The sequence below is a fragment of the Phalaenopsis equestris genome, unplaced genomic scaffold (assembly GCF_001263595.1).
Source record: "Phalaenopsis equestris unplaced genomic scaffold, ASM126359v1 Scaffold000810, whole genome shotgun sequence".
NCBI lineage: Eukaryota > Viridiplantae > Streptophyta > Magnoliopsida > Asparagales > Orchidaceae > Phalaenopsis > Phalaenopsis equestris.
This window is the reverse complement of record NW_018165250.1, coordinates 180,849-194,323: the sequence shown is the minus strand read 5'-3', so window position 1 is coordinate 194,323 and position 13,475 is coordinate 180,849. Positions and strand designations below refer to the sequence as shown.

Sequence of the window (13,475 nt, the reverse complement as noted above, 5' to 3'; positions counted from 1 at the left end):
TTTTTTTCTCATTTTTACTCAAACTGCAAATGATTTTGTGATTTAATAGCTCCTATAAGAAGGAAAAAGCACGGATTAAAGGATTTCATATTATTACCTTTTCTAGGAAAACAAGAAATGGATAACGTAAGCCATTTATGTTATAGTTCATTGAGGATGGATGAACATGGACTTCGCTTCTCCCATCAAACAAAATAGGGCAATCATTTGTCGAATTGTTGTTCGATGGTGCTTTATTTCTACCAAGAGGTACGCCAACAGTGCCCTCTAAAGTCGCAGCCACATTAGGATATAGACCTGCACACAAAACAGACTGCAGAAAGACCATAAGCATCATTCCGTACTGATGCAAATTAATCCAAGCCGGTTTGATTCCTATTATACAACAGTTAAAAGTATACAATTTCAAAAGAAAAATGTTCATGAGTAGTGAATTCAGAAAGAGAAAAAAGTCCAAAGAATATATAGCAAGAGATACAGCATGAAAAAACTTACCAGGCAGACCATTAAAAATGGCATAAAAACAAATGCAATACATATTCACGCACAGTTACACATTTAATGCTAAACGAGATTACCAAGATAACTGCAGAATGCATTGCATGCATGTTGAATGGTTGTTTCATATCAGCAAACCAACTCTCAAGCGTGCCTTTACTTGTACCAGCACCCTGATTTTTGAAAAGGTAAGCGGCCACAATCACATGAAATTATTATGACGTACAGGGCAAGATGCAGAAAGATAAAAATGGTTGAACTTCAAAGCATGGTAACAAGTCAAAAAGAAAAAAGGAAACAATGTTTAGAATTTATCAGAAAGAATAAACAACAGTTTTTCTGATGCATAATACTCAAGATGTTCTAAAATAAAAGCATCCAGAGAAAGAATGGTTAATATCGCAGTCAGCAGAAATAAAATATGCAGACAATGACAATCCAAACTAGAGAAATAACGTGCATCTAACCAGGTCATGTCAAGTAATTCTCACAAAAAAATTTAAAGCAATCAAAGAACAAGAAAAAGAAAAAAACTGAGAAAACTGAACATAATGCAAGTGTTGGAGAAGAGTTGATTGTAGTATTTATTTAACTCTTAGAGAAAAGTATACATATCTGAGGCTTGAAGCTTTCTTTATGTTCATCTATCACACTAAGCAATTAAAATTCATGCACATCATGTGCCCTGAAGCCATAAATGTGACGACTCGTTTCAGTTATTGTAGGAGAAGAAATGAAGAATTGAGGAGGAGGATGTGAAGAGTCGGGAAACGAACAATAAGGGAGAGAAAACCGAACAGAAGCGAAATGAGTGAGGAGTCAGAATATTGAAACGAAACGAACAATAAGGGAGAGAAAACCGAACAGAAGGAAAATGAGTGAGTCAGAATATTGAAACAAAGGGTCGGGAAGCGAAGATGATGAATTTCCTTATAAAACGTCGAAGTCAACTTACCTTTAGGGCAGCAACGTGGTGCCCTCGTGGAGAAGAATGGAAGCTCTATGCACTCGATTGCAATCTAGTTAGCCATCGTAGAAAAGAAGTGGAAGAAAGGAGAAGAACGGCAGTGTGGGAGGTTCGAGCACAGAAAGAAGCCGGCGTCGGTAACGAGCTGCGATCAAATGAGTAGAAAAGGACACTGCAGAAGCTCTCTCGTGCATGCGATTCAGTTCTCGAGCGAAGGGAAGAAGATCTCTCGTGCACACTGGACGAAGTCACATGCAGAGGAAGCCTTTCGCATGCGCGGGGTAAGGGTCTGTTTGAGACAGCTGCAGCTTAGCCAGATAAACAGCTTATTTTTGATAAATGATCATTCTAGCTCTGATCTGGATAAGTTGTTTAGTTATTTGGTTTGTGTGTTTCAAAAACAACTGATTTACAGTTTTTTTTGGATAAATGAGCATTATGGCACTGCGCTATGTTGCTATTTGCACCAGAACTATAACGGCTACACATTTGACAGTTTAGAAAAAAAAAAACACCACATAACAGTACAAAAATAGGATATACACCATACTTAAAATTGAGTATCAAGAAACCTAAAAAAAGGAAAAAAATTATATTGAAATTACAATTAAAAAAATGATAATATTCATAAAATATAATAGTGGTCTCTTTATCACACATGACCGATGATCTGACCTCTTTAGCTTTACTCATTACGTACTGTCAGATAGATGGATTATTATAAAATATTTTTTTTCATAACACGAGATGCCCCAAGAAAAAGATAAGCACAATTCAATTAACTAAACATAACAAAATAATTTGTCATAACAGAAAAAAGATCAGCACAATTCAAACATTTTTGATAATCTGATAAAGATGCCAAACCAAAGAAAGCAAAAAGGTAGGGGCATTTGAAATACATACTAAATACATCTTGTTAGAAAAAATAGCAAATAGATGTGAAAAGTAATGGTAAGGAGATCTACCTCATTTCATTCAAATACATCTTGTGAACATCAAAAAGGTAGAAGTTTTAATGCATCTAGTTCGTCATTTTACTTCCATTAAAGAAAATGCCCATTGTTTCAAAGAACTTAACACAATCGTCTAGGTTCAGATGACACACAAACAAGTATATTTTAGCTAGTAAAGAAAGTAAGTGTTATGTGGGTTGTAATGATAAGTAGGGATAAATAATGTCATGAATATTTCATTAAAGTAAAATTCGCTTTCAGATATATTGGATGTATTCCATAATTTTCCTGTTGTTGAGTAGATTCCTCAAATGCTTTGAACAGGAAGATTTAAGCACTGCAACCATTGGTGGCATTTTCATTGTACTTTACATATATGATTGAGACGACCTTTATGCGTGGAAGGTCTTCTTTGATTGTTAGTGCTTAATATGTAAGTAATTAGCAGCAAAAAAAAAAACAGCAAAGTAGCATATTCACACAAATCCAGATTCACCCAAATCCCTCTTCTCTAGCCAAAAAAAAAAAACAAAAAAAAAAAATGCAAAGTAGCAGAGGAGTGGCTTAGCATAGTACAACAGAAGAAAACAAAAAGCTGAAACGTGTTTACCAAATCTCTCTTCCACATGAAAAAAAAGTAATAATAAAACACAAAAGAGCAGAGGACGACAACATAGTGTAACAGAAGAAAAATAAAAGGTTGTGTTTACCAAATCCCTCTTCCACAGAAAAAAAAACACAAAGGAGCAGAAGAGCGGCAACAAAGGGCAGCAGAAGAAAAAAAAAAGGTTTTGTTTACCTGTCGAGAAGGATTGTCGAAGATGGAGGCAAACACGGCTAAGGATGATGAGCGCGATAGGTCTACCTGGCGAGGCGAGGGCAGCGGAGTAATATACACTGGAACGAACGCGGCCTACGGGGATCATCCCGCTGGCCGCATCCTTGACAAATTAAAAACGTCATTCTGGGATAATTTGGATAAACGGTTGACCAATAGGTACGATGGCGTTTTCAAAATGCTGCCCGCAGTTATAAGCTGTCCTAAACGCAGCCTAAGACTGCTGGCTTTATACGAGTAAGTTTATTTATTTAAGTTATTTAATAAATATTATAATATAAGTTTATTATTTAAAGGTTAAATTAAACTGAATTTCATTCAGGTAAGGATTTTAATTTTAAATTTATAAATTAACAATGTTCAATAATAATTTTGATTATAATAATTAAAAAAAATTAATGTATTAAAATTTTAATTAAAATAATGCAATATAATAATAATTGATAATTAAATATAAACATAATTGAGTAATAATTAAATATTAATATCTTATAGTGAAAAATTTCAAAGAAGTAATACAAAAGCAAGCAGATCGTGTATCATCGATGTGAGTACTTAAATTCTAATATTATCGTATTATTTTCATTCTTCTACCAAAATGCATTTACTAGTACTATATATCATATTTTTCAGGATGTCAGCTGCAGTCGAGAGCTCGGGCTCTGCTAGGGTTTACAATGGAGATTTCCTTCTCATTTGATTCTGCCGCTCGACGGAGAGGGGATCGCAACTCGTTTCGTCGACTCATCGACTCTCGCTCCCGTCTGCGTCTAGGTCGGCATCGTTAGTCGCAGATTCTGCGTCGGCATGCATCTGGCATCTGCGTCGTTTCGACGCTGCAATCCCTGCTTCTGCCCTTGACGTTTCTTTCCTTCTGTTTTGATCTTCTGCTTCATCGTTTCTTCGTTTCGACAGTCTGCACCCGGTGCTTCTCTCCGGCCTGACGTCGTGCTTCCCGACACAGTGTCGTTTTGTCTGCTTCTCGCTGCAGGTGATCGCCATCACCTCCTCTTGCTCTGATGGCTCTTCCTTCTTCATTGGCTAAATCGACAAAGGTCTCTTTTGCCCACGTCGTGGGTAACCCTCAGGTGCAATCCGCAGTGGTATTCCTGTTAAGCTATAAGGATTGTCGCGATGGTACAGGTGATTGCCTTTTTGTTAAGAAGAGAAGTAGGAAGGTGGCAAAACAACAATTTTTTTCTTTGACTCAGAAATTTCTACCCTGACAGAAAAATTCAAGTTTGTTCTTATAGAAAAATTTCAGTGGAGTCACACACCTATAGATTTTATCAGAAAGAGCGTTGGTGAAGAGTGTTGGTGATCTTAAGCTAGTAGGCAAGTGAAAAGTGAGACTCATGGATGGGAGACGTATTGATTTAACTAACATTGGACTACACCTGAATTTTCTCCAAGAAATATCTTAATAGCGCAGGCAAATCAATGAAGTTTACTCGAGTGGTCTCTTGATTTCGACCCAAATCATGAAACTCCAACTGTACTCGTATGGTTTAGTCTACCTGGTCTCAAGTTGCATTTTTTTCACCATCAGGTTCTCTACTCTATTGAGGTCATCCTTGGAATCTTTTGAAGCTAGATCTGCCTACTTTCAACTTAACCAGACCTTTGGTGGTCAGAATACTTGTGAAAAGTGATATTACTTTATCTAATGTCACTGAAGTCTGGCTGGGCACAATCCATAATGGATATTGACAACAAATCATCATAAAACACAGACTCCCATATTGTACCTACTGTAAGATGTTTGGGCATATCCTTGATAAATGCCACAAGTTTCATCCTAATTTGAAAGCTAAGGTTCAAGTGAATAAGGATGGGTCTAACCCCACTGCTCTGGACATTTTAGCTCCACCTGGAGAGGATAATGTTGCCCTTATGCCCCCCCTCATGACACTGCAATTACTCTTACTGCGAGTGATGTGATGCTGACACCTTCAAACCCCATAGAAAACAATACCAATGGACTATTACCTACAAAGGACTGTTCAGATTGATAATCAAGAGAACCTCACAGCTCCTCTACAAGAAGTATCCGGTGTAGAGGCAACCCATAATTCATAGATATTAGAACCTACTGTGGGTACTACGGTTGATAATCCTTCTAATCCTTCTGCTTCAGCTCTACCACCTCGTCAGACTGATTCTTCGGATAAGGAATGACAGATTTACACTTCCAGGAGGAAAAAGAAGAATGGAGATCTACTTGAGCTCAGGAGTCTTATGGATGATACTTTGTTACGATGGGTAATGGTACGCACCTTACCAATCTGCTAGCTGGATTCCTTCCGAGAACTAGAGTCAGAGGCAGATTAAGATTGAGATGACCCTCATTTGTTCAGCGTCCGAGTGGTTTTGGGATTTATTATTTTCATATGTACCTCTTTTTAATTTTTTTTGGGTGTGTTGTATCATGTGAGTTAGGTGTCTATTTTTAGGCCCACTCATACAACATATCTGTATCTTTTCTCTTTAATACATTAGCCATTGGGCTTTTCTAATATATATATATATATATATATAAGGCACACCAAAATCAGATAAATCTGCATCTGCCCTTGCCAGTGTTCATGCCTCAGGCACACCAGAATCATCATTTTTCCCTCTTTCGTTTGAGTGGACGGAGGACATCAAGAAACCTGGTAAGAAGAATGGGAAGTCTACCATCTTTTTTTACAGAAGCTGAAGGTATTCAACTTGCTTCCTCTTATCGTCTGAATTTGATTGAGAAATTTCTATATGGTCATCCCAAAATGAAACTCATTCGCAAAGAATTTGAACTTATGCACCTTGTTGGAGAATGGAAAATCGAGCTATTAGATGGGAGACACATTCTTATTCAAATTAGCAATGAAGAAGAGTACATGCACTTATTTGCTAGAAGGATAATATGGATTGATAACAGAGTAATGAAGATTATGAAATGGTCTGTGTATTTTGACCCACTGACGGAACCGTGACGGAACCGCCAATCATTCCAGTTTGGATTTGTCTCTCTGGTATGAAATTTCAGTATTTTTCTCCAAAAGAATTGTACTCTACTGCCTCAGTCTATGGGAAGTCACTCAAGACGGACATTCCTACTTTTAATCTGCCCCGTCCTTCTGAAGTCAGAGTACTTGTCGAAAAAGACATCACTTCAACAGTTTCTGAGGAAATCTGGTTGGGCACACAACATCATAGATATTAGCAGAAGGTAGAGATTGAACATTTTCCGTCGTATTGTTCAAATTGTCGTACGTTCGAACACTCCAGATTTCAATGTCACCATCTACACCTCCACCTCAAACAAAAAAAACAAACTGCTCCGCTAGAGGCTGTGATTCCATCTTCATCTAATCAGGCAGGCAATATGACAACAATTCAATCCCCAGCTGTAGCTTCCTCGTCTTTGGAACCTCCTATCGTGGGGGAAAGGGAGTTTCTTCAGACCCCGCCTGCCCTAGAACCTATCACTGATAATACAGGTGGAAATACTTCTACTACTTCACAACCGCCTCATCAGGTCCAGAAAGATGTTAATATTACTCATGTTCATGGGGATCAAGACTTGCAACGACCTACATCTATCCGAACACCTTTGTAATCTACTGATCAGATGAGTCAATCATCGGATGAGGAATGACAGGTCTATACATCTAGGAGGAAGAAGAAAAATGAACATCTACTTGAGCTCAGGAATTTAATGGATGATACTTTGGTTGCTACGGGTAATGGGACACACCTTACCAATTTGTTGGCAAACTCACTTTCGAGAACTAGAGGAAGGAGAATTAAATTGGGATGTTCCTAGCACTTATGTTCCCTTTTGTGACTTTCTGGTTTTTTACTTTTTTGTATCTTTACTTTATCTGAGTTTTTTGTGTGTGTGTTGTATTGTATAAGTTGGATTTTCTTTTAGGTTCTTTCATGCAATTTTTCGATATCCTTTTCGTATTAATATATTTTCCCTCGGGCTTAAAAAAATATATATATATATATATATATATATAAGGCGAGCAGTTCATCTCGCAGTTTGGCGCGCCCAAAGTTTGCTTGCATCACTTTTCTGCTCGCATTTTCCTTCCTGAGATCACATCGTCTAGCAGTTTGACGCACACGAAGTCTAGTCGCACTGCCTCGCCAAACCGCTGCAAAATCTGAACGTGGTCATCTAGCCTGCGGAGATGACCTCGACGCTCTGTTCCTATCTCACTGCCCTTGTCGATGACTTTCCTAATCCTCCACATGCCCCTCTTTCAGGTTTAGAGTCTGGTTTTGGTATCGGCAAGTCCTACAACGTTCCACAATCCTTCCACGAGACTCTTAAAAGTGGAGGTGATCAAACTTTCATTAAAAAGCTTGGTAAAAAAAAATGGGAAACCTGCTCTTTTTCTCTCTGAGGTTGAAACCAGTGTTCTTGCGTCTTCTTGACGTTTTGCTCTATTGGCGAAATTCCTTTATGGTCAACCAAAACATTCCTTTATGGTCAAGAAATTCCTTTATGGTCAACCAAAACTTGAGATCATTCGGAAAGATTTTGATGTTATGAAGCTATTGGGCAGTTGGAATATTGGTTTACTTGACGACCGATATATACTTATTCAGTTATTTCGCGATGCGGATTACACTCATATTTTTTTCTTGTAAGGTAATTAAGATTGACAACCGTTCTATAAAAATCTTGAAATGGACTGTCGATTTGATCCAAAAGCAAAGTCTTATATCATTCCTGTTTAGATAAAGTTTCCGGGGTTAAAACTACACCTGTTCAACTTGGAAATTTTCTACTGCTTAGCAACTGCTTACGATAAGTGTCTCAAGATTAATAGTCCTATGTTTGTTGTCACCAGACCCTCTCTGGCTTGTGTGTTAGTTGAGAGATATATCACCCAACCAGCTCCATATGAGGTATGGATTGAAACCAATCACAACGGGTATTAGCAAAATGTTAAAATCACTCTCTCATTATTGCTCTCATTGTAGTATGTTTGGTCACAGTTCTACTATTTGTTATCGTTTGCATCCTCATCTAAGGTCGGATATAGCAAAAGATCAGCAACCTGTTCAAAAATTTATTTATACTGAATTGGGGTAGACGTCTTTGCCACATACCATCCCTGCTGAGAAGGTGCAACTCGACTCTCTTTCAAACACTGCATATACCTCTGCTCATCTGACTGACGTTGTTCTTGATGAAGAACATACCCAAGTCATTCTACCCCTGGATGCTCCTGTTTTTGAACACTCTATTCCAGTTGCTAGTTGGAGCATGATGCTTTGGAGTCCCATGAAACATCTCCCCATGCTACAAGTACTGATCCAAACATGTCTAAACCACTCATTGTTATCGAAGAAGACTCACATACATGTCAAGACACACGAGAGTGCTCCTTTGATCCAATAAAAGATCAACTGGTACAACAAGTAACTGCTTCCAATATTCAACAATATATACATGTCCGACACACTTTAGACCAATTCATTGATCAGATGAGTCAGTCTTCGGATGAGGAATGACAGGTCTATTCCAGGAGGAAGAAGAATGGAGCCGACTCAAGCTCAGAAACTTATTGGACGACACATTGGTTACTACTGACAATGACACTCATCTTACCAATTTGTTAGTTGGCTCCTTTCCTAGAACTAGAGGGAGAGGCAGGACAAAATTGGGTTGCTCTCTAGCTACCTAATACTACTTGTTTTAACACTTCTGGTTTTTTCGGCTCTCATTTATCTTTCAGAATTTTCTTTTTTTGGAACCATTTGCAAGTGGTGTTTACCGTGTGAGTAGAATATCATGCTTGGGCCCTCTCATACAATATATCTGATATATTAGTCATATATATATATATATATATATATATATACTCTGCTATTTGAATGGTGATTTCCCTCGCCAATGACTTTGTCGCACGAAGGATACCTCGTCTCTGTCGTAAACTTTACATTCCGTTCTTCACTTTCTGCTTCCTCGGCTCGCGTCCTCTTTGATGCTGACAGTTTCGTCTGCGTCACACATTTTCGACGACGAAGCGTTCGAGTCTGCGAGGATGACGCGTTCGCGTTCGATGACGACGTCTAGCGTTCGAGTCTGCATAGTGTCCCACCCTGACAGCTTCAGTTTGGGTCCGCGACGCTAACCTTCCCAAGTAGCTCGGAATTCCGCAAACACCAAGACAACAATGTTATTGAGCGGCAATCAACAAGCTTCGCCAGCTGAGGCTCGCTAATGGCCTCAGGGCTTTCCTACACCGCCGCCCTCGTCGGTGATAACTACGCCAAAACCTCCGATGCTACAGTGGTTCACAAACGCAGCTCCTTTTTTCCAGCTCGCAGATAGTCCGATGATCCCGCAGATGTACCATTATTTTGCTACAGGATATGGAGATTGCAATCTCATCAAAAAAGTAGAGAAAAAGACAGGCAAACCAGCAATATTCTTCTCGGACACTGAAATTTCAAATAGTACAGGAAAATACAAATTTACACTAATTGTAAAGTTCCAATCAAGTCGAACTAAGATGAAGATTATCAGAAAGGTTTTTTAACATTCCAAATTAATTGGGGCTTGATAGATGGGTCTTTTCGATGGAAGACATGTTATAATACAGTTGAGCATAGAAGAAGATTACACAAGGATTTTCTCAAAAAATTTATCACAATAAGGGCAATCATATGGAATTGCTCAAAAGGACCCCTCATTTTGAACCCAATCAAGAACCCTCGTTTTCACCAATCTGGTTCTCATTACCTGAACTTAAGCTTCAATTAACTTAAGCTTCAATTCTTTGCCTTGGACCTATCTTATATGCAATTGGGACTATCCTTGAAAGATTTTTGCAGATAGACATACCTACAATTCATTTCTCAAGGCCCTCTATTGCTAGGATCTTGATTGAAAGAGATATTACACTACCAAATGTAGAAGAAGTTTGACTTGGCTCTACTCACATTGGTTATTAGCAAAAAATTATTATAGAACAAAAAGCTTACTACTGCAAGCACTACAAAATGTTTGGATACCCGTAAGAGAAATGTTTCAGATTGAACCCACAGTTCAGAACTAATAGTAAAGGCAGGAACATATTGTTAGTGCACTCCACGTGCCTGAACGTGTTCCCAGCAAACCTGATAATAGTCAACCTGAGGAGGGAATCACTACAAGACAGGACTTTGTGTCTGCCCCTCGGAACCCATCTCCATGTTGTTAGTGCACCCCACGTGCCTAAACGTGCTCCCAGCAAACCTGATAACAGTCAACCTGAGGAGGGAATCACTACAAGATAGGACTTTGTGTCTGCCCCTCGGAACCCTTCTTCTGACTATACTATAAGGGATAATGTTCGGACCGAAAAATTAGGATAACCCTGCAGCTCCTATTCAGGAAGCATTAGGTGCAGAGATGAAAATTCACACTTCACATACACTGAAACTTATCGTTGTGACAACGAATGTCTTTTCCTTCTACTACGGTTCTAATATCTAATCAGACCAAGAATCACATAAGTCAGCCTTCAGATAAAGAATGACAGATTTACACTTCTCAATGGAAGAAGGTTGGAGGCACACTCCAACTTGGAAACTTAATGGATGATACTTTGGTTACTCCTGATAATGACACGACAATTCAAACTTTGTTATCTGGCTTTGCTCCTAAAACTAGAGGAAGAGACATGACTAAACTGGCTCATCCCTAGCTACTTGTTTGTTTTCTGCATATTTTAAATCTTTTTTTTAGTTTATCTATATCTTTTTGTTGGGATATTACTGAACTTGGTATCGTATAGGTAAGGCGCCTCTATTGGGTCATCTCATACAACATTTTTGTATCTTTTCTATTTCAAAAAAACCAGCCGTTGGGTTTGCATCAATCAATATATATATATATATATATAAATGGTCAAAGGCTATTAGACGAGCCCTAAATGGTCAAAGGCTATTAGACGAGCCCTAAATGGTCAAAGGCTATTAGACGAGCCCTAAATGGTCAAAGGCTATTAGACGAGCCCTAAACATCCTCAAGTTTGCTAAATATTCGAGTACCACACCCAACACACGAGAGGGTTTGAACTCGTGACCTAAGGGAACTTAGGACCTTCAGAGAGATTGCTCTACAAACAGACCATGGTACGCGCACTCTTTATACATACATATGGCAGCGACGAGGGCTCTACTAGTGTTTCATCATGGTGATTTCTAACGTTGAAAATCCCTGCTATCATTCCATATTCGACGTCGGTTCGAGTCGACGACGACCCCTTTTGCTCCCAGGCTCGCACGGCATCGTCTTCGTTCCTGATATGACTCCTTACGCTCCGTCGTTTTGCTTGCAAGCCCGCACGACGATTTTGGCTCCGTCTTTAGGCTGATTCATCTTCCTCATTCCATCTCGACAGAACCGTCCTCGGCTTGGCCTCTGTTGGCTATGCATTCCCGAAACTGCTCCCTATTACAGTTTTGAGATGCTTTCTGTTGTCGTCCGTTGCACTGCCCTATCTCCTACAGTTCTTGTGTGAAGCATGCTAATGGCCTCAGCGATTTCCTATATTGTCGCCCTCGTCGGTGATAACCTTGTCAAACCTTCATATGCTACAGTAGTTCACAAATGTAGCTCTCATTTCTACCTCGCAGATAGTCTGATATTCCCGCATTTGTATCATGATTCTGTTGTAGAACATAGAGATTGCAATCTCATCAAGAAAGTACAGAAAAAGGCAGGCAAACCAGCGATATTCTTCTCGGATGCTGAAATTTCAACTTGTGCGAGAAATACAAATAACTAGTTGGAAAGTTCCAATTAGGTTGCCCAAAGATGGAAATTACTAGGAAGGTTTTTGAAGACTTCAAACTAGGTGGGGCCTGACAGGTGGGTCATTTCGATAGAAAACATGTTATGATACAGCTGAGTATAGAAGAGAATTACACAACAATTTTCTCAAAAAAAAAAATCATTACAATAGAGGGCAAACATACAAAATTGCTCACCCTAATTTTGATCCCAGTTGCGCCTATCTAGTTCTCATTACCTGAACTTAAGTTTCATTTCTTTAACATACATATCTTATATGCAATTGGGACTATCTTCGGAAAACCTTTACAGGTAGACTTATCCACAGTTCATTTCTCAAAGCCCTCTACTGCAAGGATTTTGATTAAAAGAGATATTACACTACCAGATGTAGAAGAAGTGTGGCTTGGCTCTGCTCACAATTGTTATTGGCAAAAAATCATTATGAAACAAAAACCTTACAACTGTAAGCAATGCAAGATGTTTGTACACCCGCTGGAGAAATATTTTAGATTGCACCCACAGTTGAGAACTAATAGTCAAAAGTAAGAACAAATTGGTAATACACCCCACGTGTCTGAATGCGCTCCCAACAAACTTGATGACAGCCAACCTGAGGAGGGAATCACCACAATACAGGAGTTAGTGTCTGCCCCTAAGAACCCTTCTCCCGACCATACTACAACGGATAATGTTCAGACCGAAAATCAGGATAGCCCCGCAGCTCCGATTCAGGAAGCATCAGATGCAGAGGTGACAATTCACACTTCACATACACTGGAACCTATCATTGTAGCAACGACTGTCCTTCCTTCTACTGCAGTTCTAACATCTAATCAGATCGAGGATCACATGAGCCAGTATTTTGATGAAGAATGACAAGTTTATACTTCTCGACGGAAGAAGAAGGCTGGGGGCACACTCCAACTTAAAAACTTAATGGATGATACTTTGGTTACTCCGGCAATGACACGACACTTCAAATTTTGTTATCTGACTCCGCTCCTAAAACTAGAAGAAGAGGCAGGACTAAACTGGCTCGTCCCTAGCTACTTGTTTTCTGTAAATTTTAATTTTTTTGAGTCTATATGTATCTTTTAGTTGGGATATTACTGTACATGGTATAGTATAGGTAGGGTGCCTCTACTGGGCCCTCTCATACAACTTTCATGTATCTTCTCTATTCCAATAAAATCAGCCCTTGGGCTTTTCAATATATATATACATATATACATCTTAGTACACTAAAAAAATATATTATATATATATATATATATATATAGATATATATATAGATATATATATATATATATACCCTTACCAAATCATCTAATTGGATGTTTCATAATCATTTCAATGAAAAGGAATGTATTTGGCTAATGTAACCTACAAAAACGGTAGAGGGCCATGTAGTTTATAGGTTCTGCCAAA

The 13,475-nt window shown here is 38.8% G+C and overlaps 1 protein-coding gene across 2 annotated transcripts in view; it reads right to left on the bottom strand.

Moving 5' to 3' along the window:
* Positions 1 to 97: 97 nt before the first annotated feature.
* Positions 98 to 13,475, bottom strand: part of LOC110031419 (DExH-box ATP-dependent RNA helicase DExH7, chloroplastic) — a gene marked incomplete at its 3' end in the record, with an annotated part of 94,359 nt that continues 80,981 nt past the window's right edge. For both annotated transcript variants that reach the window (XM_020734601.1, XM_020734602.1), the window contains 2 exon segments: positions 98 to 313; positions 579 to 671. In XM_020734601.1, coding sequence (XP_020590260.1) covers positions 98 to 313; positions 579 to 671 — 309 coding nt within the window.